This window comes from Hydra vulgaris, chromosome 06 (genome assembly GCF_038396675.1).
Source record: "Hydra vulgaris chromosome 06, alternate assembly HydraT2T_AEP".
Taxonomy (NCBI): domain Eukaryota; kingdom Metazoa; phylum Cnidaria; class Hydrozoa; order Anthoathecata; family Hydridae; genus Hydra; species Hydra vulgaris.
In genome coordinates, this window is record NC_088925.1 from 21036042 (window position 1) to 21053884 (window position 17843).

The following is a 17843-nucleotide window of genomic DNA, read 5'->3' on the forward strand; positions in this document are numbered from 1 at the left end:
TATGGTTATAAGCTGTGGATCAAATATCTTGCAAAATTGCAACCTGCATTTAAACTACCTAAATGTGATATGTTGTCTATTTCTTTACTTTAAAAGGTTTATAATGAAACCTTAACAACCATAAATTAACTCGTCATAACTGCCTCCATTGTAGAATTAAATGTAAAGGTTGGATCAATATCAGTAGGAAAATCGTAATTAAAAATATTAGGTTTTATATAAATTCTAATTTGTGGTAGTCTTAAAATTATTTAATATTTAATATAATTTTTCACTTTAAATAACATTGCGTATAATTTAGAATTAGTATTAAAAATTTAATTTAATTTCGCTTAATTTAAATTTAAATAAAAAACAATTACAAAAAAAAGGGTAATAATGGTATGAAAATAAATAAATTTACGCTTTTGAAATTTATTTATTTGCATACCGTTACTATCTTTTTTTTTTTTGTCGTCGGCCCTGTATAATGGCGCGTTAAGTAAAAATAACGTGCCATAATACTGGCCTCCCACTTTTTTTCTAAAAGACTTTTTTTTTAAAAAAAAAAAAGAAAAAAAAAGAAAGTTCTAGATAAAGAAGACTTTTTTTAAGAATTGGCAATTGTACCCCCCCCCTTCACTTCGAAACCCGTGTTTAGTCAGATACCGTGTTTTGTTTTTTATTCTCCAAAGTAATATCTTAACTAAGTTTTCTGGAACAATTTGAAATATTATTTTTATAGATGATTGGCCCATAAACTAAATTTGCGACATACATTGTGCAGTCTTGTTAATAGCTTTCCAACAAGATTGCACAATGATGTTAAAAGCAATAAAAAACTCCCAAATTTTATAAGCTTTGTTAAAGCAACACTAGCACGAATTAGGACAAGCCATTCAACAATTGCCAAAACTTTCAGTTTAAACTAACTTAATTAAAATTCAATCATATCTATTTGCTATTACACTAATTATCAAACTGAATTATCATATTTAGCATGTAATTAGCCTTAAAATTATAAAGCTAAGTATTTATTTTTTAATATTTTGTTTCTTCAGATGGTGTTCAATAATCCAATGTATAAAAATTCAACAGGTAAGCACTGCGGGGATTGATGATGAAACTAAATTACTTGTTAAGCCTATTCAAAACATACTGTTGTCAGAAGTATTCTGGTAAAAAGTTGATGGATTTATTATGTTACAAAAACCGATTTCCACAGCAGTTGTAGCAGTCAAAGAAGATAAAATAAGTCTCTCCAATGTGGCCAAAATATATTTGGATTTAGAAAAACTTTTTCATGACAATATTCTTTGCAACCCAACTAAGTTCTTTATTATTTAATATTTATTTGAGTGTTTTTTTATACTGAAAAAAATAAAAACTTTTTAAAAGTTAAATTATTTATCTTTTTACATTTAAAATTAGTTATTAATTGATTGAAAACATTTTTTTAGATGCTTTTAATGAAATGATAACGGATTTTAAATTAACCATCGAAAGCTTTCATAGTTTAAAAAAAATGGATCCTTTGATTAAGGAATGTGACAATAAAGTTTTGGGTCAGATTGGTGACTATAGATCTATAGATCTAAAGAAAGATTTAAAAAAGGACTTTTTTCAAAACATTATATATGGGCTTCAGTAAATTATACACCTCGTGCAAGTTAGTGAAAGGAAATATGTTGTTCATGTGTTCCAATACTGTCTTTTGTGTGTGTGCATCCAAATTAGTTAAGTACTGAAAAATCAAAAATGTGATACAGAATCATCAAAGACTAAAATTCAAAGCCAAAAATTTAATCTAACCAATCTTATTGGACAGAGTTTAAAGGAAAACGTATCAAGTGACTTAAAAGAATCCGTATTCAACTTCTCAATTGATAACCTTACTAAAGTGGAAATTCAGGATACAGAACTATGATGTGAAAAAAAAATATTTATATATTTTGTATTGGTCTTTAAGATATGTTAAGTTATACGTAACAAAAATATTTTATAAATAATTATTTTTTTGTTTTTTTTGTAAAAAAAAAAAGAATTATTTTTCGCAATTTTTTTTTCTATATACAGATGTTAAAAGTAATAGTTGAAAACAATGTTTGGCGTATATAGAACTTGAATAAAATAGATTATTTACAAATATGGTTTTTTCTTAACTTAAATTATGGACAGTGGTTGGCAGTGGTTTTAAGTTTTTGAAAAAATGCGGACCTGGAACGATTTAACACGAGCTCTCACGTACTTCATAAAAGAGAGATGGGAATTAAAGTCGGTGTGGGAATTTTATTCCGATCTATTAAACAGGGGAAGAGGTTAATTTAATTATGGTGGGTGGTAATTTTTACAGATCACGAGTAAAACAATTTAATTTTAGTGTGGCTTACCGTCAAATGTGCATCATTTAACAACTGTTTCATCATAATTTTAATTGCATTTAATATGCTTAAGTATAGGTATTAGCATAACTAATATAAGTTTTATACTATGGTGAGAAATAAACGAAAACCAAACTTTTGACAAATCTAGATTTACAAGATTTTTTTATGATTGACGATTTTTAAAGTCTGATTACAAAGTTTTATTATTATCAATAGCTGATGTATATGTATTTTCTGTTTGTTTTTTTTAGTTTTAAGTTGTTTTTTTGTTGATAATAAGTAAAAATTAACAAAAGAGGTACTGTGGAAAATACTACTACAAAAAAAGTACCATGAATGCTTTTTGCTTAAATTTCAATTTAACTGCTGAAATTATATTTTAATTTTTTTTAATGGCTTTTAATAGTTAATCTTTAATATAATTTGGTATTTCAGCTAACTTTATGTAAAAATATAAAATGGCTTGGAAGCTACTTAACAAAAAGAAAACAATTTGTAATTAATAACGACGGTAATCAAAATAATTATCTTGATATCGTATGCAGTGTTCCTTAAAGTTCAATCCTTAGACCCCTACTTTTCTTGATTTATATAAATAATTTAATAAAGCTTCTTACATTATAAGTATCATGAACGCAGATGATACAAATCTATTCCTCTCAAGCAGTAATATATATGAACTCTTTACAACAATGAATAAAAAATTAAAACATATATCAAACTGGTTTAAATGTTATAAGCTAACTTTAAATATTAATAAAACCAAATGGACTCTATTCCATTTGTGCAAAAAAGCGATTTTTACCAACAAACTCGCCGCAAATTTATATAGACGAAATTGAAATATAAAATGATTCCGTTACAAAATTGTTAGGCGTTAATCTTGATGAAAACATCTCCTGATATCAACACATTAATTATGTATTTACTAAAATTTCAAAAAAACATTGGGATTCTATATAAAGCTCGTAACTACCTTAATAAAAATTGCTTAAGCCAACTTTATTACTCTCTTATCCACAGTTGCATAAAGTAAGTTAAAACTTCTTTATCGTCGTCAAAAACATGCGATCTGCATAATTAACTATGCTGATCATTTTACACATACAAAACCTATTTTTACTGAAATGATATTATTAAACTTATTTGAACTCAATGTATTTAAAGTTTTATGTTTTGTATATTTATGGATAAATAATTAATCTCCTACCGCTTTTGATAATATTTTCAAACTCAAACCTAACAAAAAATACGGAATGAGAAACATAATTTTTTTAAATGAACCGTTTTGTCACACAAAATTTAATCAATTTCGCATTGCTTATCGTAGACCACATCTATGGAATAATATTACCATAATAATCTACCAACTTCCTTTTATCTTTTCAAGCTCAATCTAAAAAAATGTATTTTTTTTCACTTGATATTATCAAGTTGATAATATACTCCGATACTTCTAATATTTTGAAAATTGCCATTGAACTTGGATTTTGTTACTTTTTTATTTTAATTTTTACTTTATTTTTTAGTATATTATATGAATTATATAGTATGTATTATATGTATATTATACTTTTTTTATTTTGCTTGCTTGTATTTTATAAGGTTCTGACGACAAGGTCTTGTGATCATATTTTCAGACTCAGGTTATATTTAATTGTTAGCAGTTAATGTATGTGCGCATCTATACATTTGTAATTGTATATATTTTTATATTTATATATGCGAGTGTTTTTCTTATTTTAATTATTCTGATATGGGAATTTTTTTTAATTATAACACTATATATACGGCGTATAATTGTACTGTGACATCTTAATGTAAACAAAATTTAAAAAAAAAAAAAAAAAAAAAATATTTATATTTTTGTTAATGTTCAATTGAAACTTGTTTGCTTTATAACTTTAAATGTTATTTTCTATAGAACTTGTTATGAATAAGTATTAAGTGTTATACATTTTTGAAAGCATCGTGTTATGGAGATTTTAGAACAAAGTCATATTTTTAATTATATGATTTTGTTTACTAATAATTAATTAAACTACAAAATGAGCTAGAAAATATAAAACCTTAAAGTTCACAAATATTTTTGGCAGTCCCCCACGCTTCATTTTTATAATTGATTTGTAGCTTTGGTGTCTATAAAAATGATTTATTTAAATCATTTTATTACTTTTGCATTTTGTGGTGAAAATGTTATCAGCAATTTGTACACACTGCATCATTTAAAAAATAATGTATAAAGAGTTGAAAAAATTATATCACTGCAACAAACTTACAGTAGAAATTAAATACTTCGATTATTTTTTAAAATGACAACTTTTAAGTGTTTGAAACGTAAACTGTTACTTTCCTCTATTGATGGAGGAAAGTCAATTAAGACACTATCAAAAATTTTAAAAGAAAATTATCAAGTTTCAGGATTGCTTGTGTTTCATCGTTAATGATATTCATAGGCACCTTATTCCGCCGTTTAACAAACAATGGACCAAGGCAAGTGGAAGGAAAGTGGAAGCTTATCTAACAACAGAAATTGGTTAGATTCTGAATAAAGTGTATTTTTATTGAAATCGAAAAACTTAATAACAGACCCCACTCCATCTATATCATTTAAAAAACGTGGAAGACCGTGCACGTCTTATGGAGATTTGTCAGAGATCAGTAAAAAAAAAAGAAAAAATTCCACATTAGTTAAGTCAATTGGATTCAAACACATCTTTAATACATATCTTCAGGCATTACGTTCAATAGGAGAAGAAACAGAAGCAAAGCTTGTGGAAGCATAAAGGACTGCCAATAAAGAAAAAAATGACCTCTGTCTCGAGTTTTATGGAAAACACAAATGCTTTACTGACGGATGAAGAAGCACTCAGAGCGTTTGTTGATTTAGATTTAACTAAAGCACAATATTTATATTTAAGGAAATTGACAGACGAAAAAAACTGTTCCTTATTCCCACCATATAACAAGTTGAAAAAAAAGGAAAACAGACCTGCTATCCACCATCTTCTGAAATAAAAATTACAAACACATATACAAGAATTATGGAACTGCAAAATTTATTGGATCACACAGTAGATAGAATTTTGACAATAGATTCAGCGTACAATAATAAATTTAAACATTTAATTTTGTTTAGTAAATGAGGTTGTGATGTCCTCTGGCCAAAGCGAGTACAAAAAGACACTTCCAAAGGAGTTTGAACTTATTTTTAACCCAAATTTGTTAGTACTTTGGTACCAATCAGTTAATGAGTTAACTGACGTAGTTGTTTGGCAAAATCCGACTCCTTCGTCTGTACGTTTTTGTTGACCTATATACATAGAATTGTGCAAAGAGACTTCTAAGAAAGCTAAGGTTGATGTAAATGAAACAAAAGCAAAATGTGCTCTTTATGGTCATCTATAATTAACAAAAGTTGTAAAGGAATACAAGTGAAACATTAACTTTTTTTAACAATGACAGATGGAAAAGTGGCTCAGTTATTAACGGATACGCCCTCTGCGTTTACATGTACAATATGTTGAGCTACTTCACGACAAATGAACGATTTAACTAAAGTGTTTGCTAGACCTGAAAATGAAAGTTCGTGTTAATACGGTCTGTCGGACATTACATGCCTGGATTCGGTGTTTGGAAATGATATTACATATTCTGTACAACCTGTCTTTCCAGACATGGTCAGCTAAAAGTGAAGAAAAAAAACAACAAAAGAAAGAGAAAAAGATCTTTGTACAGAAAAGTTTTTGTGAGCACCTAGGGTTAATTGTTGACAAACCAAATTAAGTAAGTGGTACTACCAATGATGGTAATACAGCTTACTAATAGTAAGGTAATACTGCTAGGAGATTTTTTTACAATGCAAGCTGCTCTTCTGAAATCACTGGAGTAAATGAAAATTTGATCAAGCTACTTAACATAATTCTCTCTTCTCAGGTGTTATGATAAATGCTGAAAGTTTTGGTACACATGCGACAGAAACTGCCCACATTTATGTGAGTAATTATAGCTGGTACTATATGCCGTCATCAGTACGCAAAATTTTACTTCACGGAGAAAATATCATAAAACATTTTGAAATACTGCTTATCGGTCAACTTTTAGAAGATGTGCAAGAATCCCGTAATAAAGATTATAAAAATTTTTGCCTTCATCATGCCACGAAATGTTTTAGATTGCCTTAAAATTTGGAAGTATTTTATACTCTTCCGTTCACTTTCGATCCCTAGATCACCAGCATTAGAAAACCGTACAGCAAAAATGCCAAAGAACTTGATGAAAAAACTTGATGAAACTTTTTTGTTGGGCAATTGTTGCTCAACTCAATTTTTTACAAGTTTAAAAGTTCTGGAACATAGTCCATCAATAAAGTCATACGTTGTCACACACCCAGACATTGCACTGTAATAAACAAACATTTTATAATCCAATACAGAAAATGCACGATTGCGATGTTGTCTCTGATGGGTTTTAGAGCTTTTTTAAAAACAGTAGGCCACCAATCTTTGAAATTTAAATTATCCTCGTGCGTGATCTTCGTAACCGTAAATGGTTTGGAATTTTTTTTTGCTACTGACTATTAAATCAATATACTCATCCACAAGGAAGATGCGATCATGCTTTTGTATATTCCTTTTGATAGTACCAAAGCCTCTATCACAGGGAAGGAATGAGTGTCCCCGCGTAGAAATATAATGATATATTTTCCTAAAACACTTTCAAGCTTGTAGAGCTACAAGAAATTGAACAAGGGTATGGTTTTTATTTTGCCCAGCGCAGCCATTGAAGAATAGATGAAGTTCTTGAATAGAATCCGGAATTTTTGTGAAGATATTGTTCAGTCGAAAGGTACATACTTCATTTGGGCCTTTTCGGGCCTGTCCTTTGTGATAAACATAGCAGCGGCCCGTATTATTTCCCAGGTTGTGAATTTCAAAAGACTTAACCCAAAGCTGACGATAGTAAAATACCTCTTGAACAGGTGTGTGCGGAAGAGGGAGGTTTTGCATGAAGTCAAAACATAGTACGGCTACGTTTGAATTTGTATTACAAAGGTTTGTTACTTCTCTAATCTTATCATAAAATTTATTAGCACGTCATTTGTGGACCATGAGCTGAGCTGCCGCCACTCTATTAGCATTGTCGTTTAAGTTTTTGTCGAATATTCTTGATCCCAAGTTCTGACCTTTTGACACGTCAACTTAACTTTTGTACTAAACTGACATTTTATAGACTTGGGCGCATTCTAGTGATAGAATTTATTAAACTTGATTTGGCGCATTATAAGAATTGATTAGAAAATCAGTACTAGTTCTGGACAAGTATTGTTCTTCAAATAGTTTAAATCTACTTTATGGTAAAAAATAATGAAAGAAAGATGGACTAGTATTATTTTTGTAGTACACAGAGAGATCGATATAAGTTAAATGAAATTATGAAAAAAAGTGCAATTAACAAACTGTTCTTCTTTTTACCAATTGTACTGTTCTTCTTTTCACCAATTCAATGAAAAGTAAACAATTAAAAAATTAATAAAGCAATTTTGCGTCTTTGTTCCTTGTCTAGAGTTTAGCCGAAAGTTCGTATAAATATTTTTTGTATATATATAAATTTAATATGAATATATTTTTTCCAATTAAATAAGCTTTTAATGTATTTTTTGCTGTTTCGAATACTTTTTAAGTTTTTTCATATAATTAAAAAGAAAATGTTTAGTTAAAAATAAAAACTAGGGTTGTGAAGCCTTTGATTTTCATTTGTAAATTTTATATTTCAATTTTTTCTTATTTAAGAAATATTTCTTTAGAAGCGTCATATACTACTTTTGTGCAAAATTTACTTTTGAGCAAAATTTCAACACTTAATCTTTAGTAACAAAAAAGTTATTGATTTTTGATCCTAAACAGACCTTTATTTTCCGCAGTGCGAGGGGGAAGGAGAGGTCTTAATAAGTTAGGGTTAGGTGGGCAAAATTTTAAAAATGTTAGTAAACTTCCACTCCCGCGTGTTAAGCACTTCAGAGTATCACTCTTAAGTGCTTACTTTAAGCAATTTTTAACAGATACTACATAAATATAATTTATATATATTATTTTTAAAACATCAATAAATACAGTTTCTTTCAATACTAATAATTTTATTATATAAGAAGTTTCCGCTGGGTTAACAGCATCTTCAGTTTCTAATCTAATCAGAATCTTTGCAATGACATCGCAAATGGTTGACGCTTTTTTCTAACGGATGTAAATAACTTTTTTAAAAGATGAAAAAAGAAAAAAGGAAAAAGAAAACATTTATAAATTAAACGAAAACTAAAATTAACTAAAAATAAGAATAAACAAATATTTTTAAAGTAGAAAAGAAAAAAAAAATTAAATAAGTAAAAAAGAAGTTAAAATAAAAAAAAAAAAAAAGTTAATGAATGAAATAAATAAAAAGAATGGAAAACAAAGAAAATAATAACTCTTTATACATCGAAAAAAGATCGGCAAATCAATATTTTTTTATTTTTTCATATATTTCTTTAGATTTCTTTCATATATTTCTTATATATATTTTAATATATATTTCTTATATATATATTTTCGTATATTTCTTTCATATATTTCGTTTTTGAGTATTTATCATGCCATATTTGGATCGCACCTTAGGTATAGGTGTCAGATTTGGGGTAAAAAAAAAGGTCCCTCAAACCAGCTAGTTTCACTTCAAAACAAAGCCCTTGAAATTATTCATTTTCAAAATTTCCTATTTGGCAATGTTTCCCTACTGTATAGACTGTCTAAAATTCTTAGGCTTAACGACAATATTACTTTTTAAACTGTTAGTAGTAGGAAAAGGCCGATTCTGGCACATTTTTTATTTTCTACCATTTATCCAGCCACAATTTTATATATATTTTAAGATGTCCAATTGACCACAACTTTTATGATCGATTTTAACTGTAATAGTAAGCTACACCAATGACATGAAAACTTCCAGATTGTCCAACTTGTTCATCACCAGAGTTTAATGTGACTTCCAATCTTTTTCCTGGACCAACACTAGGCATAGAATCTTTAAAACTTCTGTAAAATGAGATAGTAGTTGCTGAATCAATTGATGGTGCTGTATTAGCCTTAGAGTTTATTTGGGCTAATAATCCAGATTCTTCATTATTAAATGAAGTAAGATTAGTACTATTCCACGATGTAAGATAAAAATCTTCTAATCCAGATGACATGAAAATACATGTACTATTACTAGACTGATTATTTGCATCTACATATCCACTAGATAATGAATAATTACCATAGTTGTATGGAGTCCAAGGTGTTATAGTACTGTTAGCATGTTTAAGAGGAGCGCTACCATCGTACATTCGTACTCTTGATTCCCACCATTTTCCAGATATACCAATAATATGCATTCTAATATATTTTAAATAAACCCCAATACCCTTTCTTGCAGTATCTATCAATATATATTCACTACCATAAGATGTGTTAGTATATCTAAATACATCTGATCGTAAAGTAAGATCTGCGATGTAAGGTGGTAATGATGGATTTTTAGCAACAAAAGGTTGTATCCAATAGTTAAGAAAAACTCCAGTAGCGTTATAAAGTTCAATTTTTAAAGTTTGTTTAAATGGCATATCAAATGTAAAATATCCTCCAAATTGAGTAGGAGTATGCACATTACATCCTTGCAAAGAGTCAGCATAAAATGGGCCACCAAGTGGAGAACACAAAAAATCACAGGCTAGACCATTAGTATCCATTCCAGTATTAGTTGTAGTATAAGCTAAATTTCCTATGCGAAGTTCGCAATCTGCATATATTTTAAGAAATACGTTACCTGCTACAGGTGGTCCAGTAGTAAAAGATTTATATAATGCTAGCCATAGTTTTCTTAGGATACCACTGTTATTGTTATTAAATGATATAATATATGCATCTTTTCCCTTATTACCTGTACTTGGTGGAAGAGATTGATTTTTCAATTCAAGACATGTTAAACTTGAATCTGGTACTATTTTGAAAATGTGAGAAGTAGGTACTATATGGTCAATATAATCTTTTGTAGCAACATCATTTGGATGTATAGGAGCTGGCACATTTTCTATTGTATTACCATTCATATCAAGTTTATCAGACATATTATTTAGTCCATCTCTTCTAATAAATGTGTTATTAGCTTGAGACATTGTTAATCCGTTTTTCTATTGATTGTGTATTTGAGTTTGAAGTTCTTCCGAATATATCAACAGGCATTTTATATATGAAAGATTTTTTAAGTCTTTAAGATTCATGAAAAATATTTGATTTTTTATATTTTTGCATTCTATAAGTTTTCAATAATATCTTGAAAATCGTATCCTTCATCTAATTTCTTTAAAAAGTAAAGACACAAGTGGCCGCAATAAGAAGTATTTCCAAATTGAACTCTTTCACTATTATAATAAACAGGATAGCGTAAGTATTCAGCAAGTTCAAATGGTGGAGGTTGGCTATAAGAGTCAAAAGTGTACTTTACTTTATCGTCTTTATACCAACAAATCCAATAAAATCCATTAGTACTTGAATCTCCTGTATTTAATATTCCACATTCTTTTTTTATTGTTCTATTTGGTAATTGATCTCTAACAAATACACCTCTAAAAATTTTTATTTTTAGTTTTTTTGCGGCTTCTATCAATTGAAAATTAGTTAGAGGTTCATTTGGTAAGACTAATCCTTCAACATTAATAAACTTGTCCATTTTATATATAATAAACTTTTTATTATATATATTAATTAATAACTGTTAGATTCTTTAGTTTCTTAGAATTAATTACAATATTCATAATTACATTATTATCAGTCTCTTCAGTCTCTTAAATCTCTTCATCTGACTCTTTATCTGACTCTTCATCTGACTCTTCTATTTCTTCTTCATATTCTTTACGAACTAATTTATATTTACTAATACGTCCAGTTTTATATATTATAATATCATCATAATATGAAGTTAAGTCATATTTATCAATGTTTCTGATGTAATGGATTTCTAAGTTTACGTTATCATTATTACACTAAGCATCTTTTACTATATCTTTGTTTATTAAATCTTTATCAGCTCTATTAGCAAATATAATTATTTTATTTTTACTAAGTAAAAGAGTTTTTAATTTTAATTCTCTATTTTCCATTTATATATGCAAGAAAATTATTTATATCATTTTTAAAAAAAATTTTTTTTTGTAAATTTATATATACACTTCTATAATATTATACAAGTTTATAAATGGATCATATTTATCAGTGTTTTGTATAAAATAGATTGAAATAACAACATTATTAATAAATTCTTCACCGTAGTATTTGTAATATTGTTTTACAGCTTTTATTATTTTTTGATTAATTTCTTTAATAGTGTTTCTTTAATGCCTATCGTCTTAATGCCTATCGTCTTAATGCCTATCGTCTTAATGCCTATTGCCTTAACTTATAATTTTCGTATGCTAACGTGTGAATTCCGTCTTCTAAAACAACTCTTTTATCATCGTCTGCACTTAATGCAATTTTATTTATTTCTTCAGTATATACTTCATGGGAATGGGATCTTATTACATTCATTTTCCTAACTTGATCTACATAATTTAATAAACAATTTTTACAATCTTCATTTGTTATATACTTTTTAACAACATTTTTCTTTACTCCTTTGCATTTTTTGTTATCTTTTCCGTGTACTTTGTAAGAATACAACTTTGATCTGAGTCCTACAAATTCTTCAATTTGTTCTCCTCCAGTCTCATCTTTAAACATTCCTATTACTTTCTTATTAAGACCAACTTTAAGTCCTACATTATTAATTGCTGGATGATTTGGGTTAAACTCACTTGTATCAAATTTGTTTTCAATATCTTTAGAAATATTGTAATAATAGTCTTCTGTTTTAATTTCGTATGTTAAAGAATCTGTATCTGTGAATAATGATTTTGCTCGATCAACATAGTTTTTCATTATGTAATAATAATGAAATTCATACATTTGAGTTTCGCTCAAGTCCAATATGCACATTCCTAAGTAAATTGGTTTTTTGTACATTAATTTTATTCTTTTCATATGTATAGCTATTAAATTTTCATCAAATATTGTTCTACTTTCGTAGTTTGGTCTTGATGCTAATTTAACAGCTTCATCTCTATTAGTTATTAATCTAACATTGACTCTGTTCTCAATGTTCTCCATTGTTTTTCCGAATACTGAGTTGTTCATGAGTTTAAAAAATTCTTTTTCAAAATCATTCGTTGCTTTCATTCTAAGGTTTGTATTTAGTTCAATGTATTCATTGAGCCATGCTCTTTCAAATTTTATTCCTCTATACATTTTAGTAATTTTTAATCCTAATCGTTCATATAGTTTTAGATTTTCATAATGTACTATATACTTTTTCTTATTATTCAAGTTTGGGACTAATTTTTCAACTTTATCAATATTTAATCTTTCAGGTGCAAGTGGATAATCATTATGTTCATCATGTAGATGTTCAGGGTAATCTAAATCTACTTCTAGTATGCATGGAACTGATTTCCAGTTTTCTATTTCATTTTCGTCCATCCATTTAAAACCATGTGTTGTAAGTGGTTTACTCATTGCCCATCCATATAAATTATTAGCCTCTAGATATTGTATGAATGTTGATTCTTTGCTTTTGTCATACTCATCACCCATGTACTTGTTATTAGAAGTTCCTAATCTATTAGATATCATACTGATTCTACCTCTTATTCCTTTCTTTATCATTAGGATCATATCGTAATTGCTCAACAGTTCTAATTTTATTTTTGTTTTCTTCAATGCTGCATCCCAAGCTAATCCTGGTGATGTATAATACCAAGCAGGATTTAATTTATAACAATTCATAAAAACATCTCTAAAATTTTCAAAGACGTCAGCTAGTAAAAGCACATCTGAATCATTGTACAAGTCATGATAATCTCTAAATGTTTTGCAATGAAACTCCTTCCATACATTTTGTGCATGTGAGTATCACTTATATCTTCATCGTTTAATTTTGAAAAAAGAATTTTTGGTGATAATTGGTTTTCATTAAACTTATTAACAGAGTCTACCCAATCATATGGATATACGCCTTTTTTTAGTAACAAATCTAATTGTTTCCCTGAATATAATTTTCCTATATTTTTGCATATTGGTCTTTTGCTAAATTCTTTGATAAAGCATCTAAACTAAAAGGCTCAAATCTATAACTATCTAAGAAACGAAGCTCACGTTTACCTTTAAATTTCTTACCTTCTTTAATATACTCATCGACTTTAATTTCTCTAGAAAAGCTAATGTACTTTTCTTCATTGTTTGGTATGCAACTCAATTTCCTTCCTGATATTTTCTTTATAAATAAGTGAGAATCATATCCAGATAAATTGTGAAATAGTTCTGGAAAGAATTTGGGAATTTTATAATTTAAATTACTACTTTGATGAGCAGCACCTCTATATTTTCCAGTATATGACAATGGTCACGTATTTTATCTTTTCCAAGATCTTCTCCACAAATGTGACATTTTATTGCTGCATTAAAATGATGCTTGTTTTTAGGAGTAGATATCATCTTTTTTGGAAATTTGATACTATCAAAAAAATTTCTTAATATCTTCTTGTAAACTATTAACAAAAATTTGTGCAACATCATCTGTTTCACTACTTGCAGTAAATATGACTGGACTGCTTTGATAAAAACTTTCATCAAAACATTTAATGTAGTAGCAGAACGAACTAGGTGTATGCTTTTGATACTGTTTAGTATAAGATTCATTCGGATTTGGTGTACAAGTATTAATGGGTTTAATAAAACTTTCTCATACACAACAATTCTGCATACACAACAAATGGTACTCTCATCGACCTATTATGATGAACAAATTGCATTGTTGAACCTCGATTAGGAAGTTCAATTCTAACTGAATCATGTGTATTACAATACAATTTATGTTAAGATAATGATTCTTCAGAGTTGTATCCAAGTAAACAATTTCTACAATAGTATGTAGAATGTTGCTTACTACATGTTTGTGAATAAAGCAATCTGCTTAAACTTTTTATTAAGCAGTAATGACTTTTTTCTCCATCTGAAATTAATAATAAATCTATTAAATGTTGACGATCATTATCTTTTGAAATGCGTAAAGAATAAACTGACTTTTCAAATCCATACACATTAACACTGATATCTTTATTATTTTTCTCAAACTGTGTAATTTTATCTAATGAAACTGGAAATTCTATTTTATCCCAATTTATTTTTTCAGCTTTATTTTTAAGATCTTTATCTACTCTTTGAGGATTCTCATCTGTTTGGTTTAATGCTCTTGCAATACACCATTTAAAGCATTCATTATCTTCATTTTTCATATTAAAAGAGGCTTTTTTAGTTTCTAAATATTTATCTAGCGGAATATATGATTTTGCTTTAAGAGTATTATACTCTATCATATTTATATCCATCTTCATAATAGAAACGAATCTCCAATTTGATCCTTGTTGTTGAAATGATGATAAGTTTTCTAAAATTTTAGACTTTGCTTCTCCATAAAACTCATCTAAATTTGTAGATTCTAATACTCTTAAACTCTTAGTTGTAAATGGGACAACTGCAGTTATAGTTTTTCCTGTTGTAATACTCCATTTCACAAGTGATAACTCTATTCACTTTTGATCCTCTATTTTTATTTATTATTTTAATTGCATTTTTCTTAGCATCTTTAATGAAAGATTCTGCATCATATCCATCTACATCTTTAACTGTAAATTGTTTTGTCACATTTTTAAATGCTAATTGTGATAATTTAAATTCTATTTGTTTTTTGTATACTGTATTAGAAACTATAGATTTTATTGATTCCACTTTCTTTTAATATCAGATCCTGTATCTTCTACTTTCTTCTTAATTAGATTTGGAATATATGGTTTAACCCACACTACAACATCATTATAGCTGTTGATGACATAAGACGATACATTTTTTGCAGCTGTTGTCAACCTTGAAAAGAGTCCGGGTTCTAAAACAGGTGCTTGAACTAATAATGGAATTGGTTCATCAAGCATAAGCCTTTCAGACCCATAAGAAGTATGCCTTTGAATAATAGGACGAGGAGCAGGAACTGGTCTTTGAATAGGACGAGGAGCAGGAACTGGTCTTTGTCTCTGAGATAATTCATTAATAAGTTCATCTTTTCGCATATTATAATAATATTTAATTTTTTGCTCTTTAGCGATTTTTTTTAAATCTTTTACATTTTTGCTATTCATATCGTTTTCCATTTTATATAAAAAGATTATTATAAAAAATTTATTTATATCATTTTTCAAAATTTTTTTTCTTGTTAAAATATTTCATATGATAAATTTCATATAAAATATTATACACACCCCCATCCTCTAACTCTACAATAATATTCTACTGTTCGCAGTTTTTTAAGTTGTCTCTCATTTTGAACAGTTGTTATTCTATATACAAAAGGTTCAGGAGTTAATATTTCTGATGATATGTATGGAATCGGTTCGTCAATTAGATCCTTCGGATCCATAAGAACTATGTTTTCCATTTTTTATATAGCAAGATTTTTTTAAATTTTTTAAATTATTATTTATTTCTTCTCTTTTCCAATACAAATTGCATGACGTAGGTTTATACATTCTATAAAATTCCATAACTTTATCTCCCATTTTTATATATTTTTTAAATCCTTAGATTATTAAATATTTTACAACTCATTATCTGATTCACTTCCTAAATCAAAATCGCTCATTATACTAGTAATATTAGAAATCTTTTCAATAATAACTACTTCTTGAAGTTTAACTTGTATTGACTCTATCATTGAACCAATAAAAATTTGAGCATCTTTGAGCATCCAATAGCTTCACATCTTTGTTTGATATAATCATAAGGTGAAGCTATAACAAGTGGTTTTACAGTATCCTTCGGATTTACTTTGCATTGATCCAAAGGATTTACTTTGCATGGATCCGAAGGATTTACTTCACTTTTAGTTTTTCTACGACGGAAAACTGTAGTTATTTCTAAATCTTTATTACTTGTAAATAACTATCCATATATTATTGGAGGTTTATCTGCATTATATCTTAAATTTTTAAATTAGCAAGATTAACTTTAGATTTTTTTATCTTATTTTTATATACTTCAACTTGATCTCTACAAAATTTTTCAATAGATTCAATCATTGCCATAAACCTTTCTTGTTCATCAGATTTTTCTTTATCACATACAAATGACATTGAATAACCATTAAGTTTATCATTTTTAAAATCTCTATTTTCACACACACCATAGGAAAACGAAGGTAATGTTTTAATGAGGACAGGACCAGCATCTGTTGGATATTTATATGCATGTTGTAATTTTCGATATGGAACTGGCTTATCAGCTTTGAATATGTCTTTTATAAATAAATTTATAATATCAAATAATTAAATTGTTATAAATGCCTTTATTTTTATATATAAAATATTTTTTTTATTTAATTAAAAAAAAAATATTTTTACAGTGTAGAATTTTTTTACATTTTTTTTAACTTTTCAGAATTGAATACTTCAATCTTATATCCATTATCAACTTTTCCATCACGCGATTCAAAATATTCATAGCTCTATATAATGATTTGTATACTACTTCTTTCCCTGTATCTACGTTTGTTAATTTAATAGTGACTGGCTTTTTCTTAATTGATCTCAATCTTTCATATTTTGGATCTATTTCTTTTTTCTTTTCTTTTATCTCGTGTATTCTTGGACGACCAACAGGTCTTTTATCTACATTTTCTCCTTTTACTTCATGTATTCTAGGACAACCAACAGGCCTTTTTTCATCAGTTGATTCTACTACTTTTGACATTATTTTATCTTTATCTATCAACTTATGATCTATAGCTAGCATTAATAATGTTACATAATTGTCTGATGTTTTTGTTATATTATTTTCTCTTGATAGATTTTGTAAATCTTTTCTAGTATAATACATTTTTATTATATAAAGAAAAACATTTTTTAAATTTATTTTTATATAAAATTAATGAATTTGAGTAAGCCTGTTTCCATCTGATTGAAAGTGTAATAATTTATCTGATATTACAAGAGCATATGCCATAGTATTTGCTGATACTGCAGTATTAAATGTTGCATTAATTGACATATTCACTATTGATGAATCTAATCTTTCTCTTTGATTACTAACATCAAAAACCATAATTGGAAATAAATCTCTATATTCAGTATATAGAATGTTTCCATTTGTAATCAAGTCACTAGTTCCATAAAATTTTTCACTAAAATCAGATGCAGTACCAAAAGTCGCAATGATCGAATAATGAAGGATTTGTTGTTTGATCTAATAACTTATTTGTTTGAAATCCAACAATGACATACCTAGGTCTTTCAGAAGATGCCTTTGGACTAAGTTGCCAATTAAATGA

At 27.7% G+C, this 17843-nt stretch overlaps 1 protein-coding gene across 1 annotated transcript; it reads right to left on the reverse strand.

Moving 5' to 3' along the window:
• Nucleotides 1–11220: 11220 nt before the first annotated feature.
• Nucleotides 11221–13963, reverse strand: LOC136081272 (uncharacterized). The gene is made up of 5 exons (XM_065798574.1): nt 13844–13963; nt 13646–13742; nt 13364–13514; nt 11826–13265; nt 11221–11377 (listed from the first exon to the last, which is right to left on the reverse strand). The coding sequence occupies exons 1-5, from the start codon at nt 13961–13963 to the stop codon at nt 11221–11223; spliced, it is 1965 nt and encodes a 654-aa protein (XP_065654646.1).
• Between the last annotated feature and the right edge of the window lie 3880 nt (nt 13964–17843).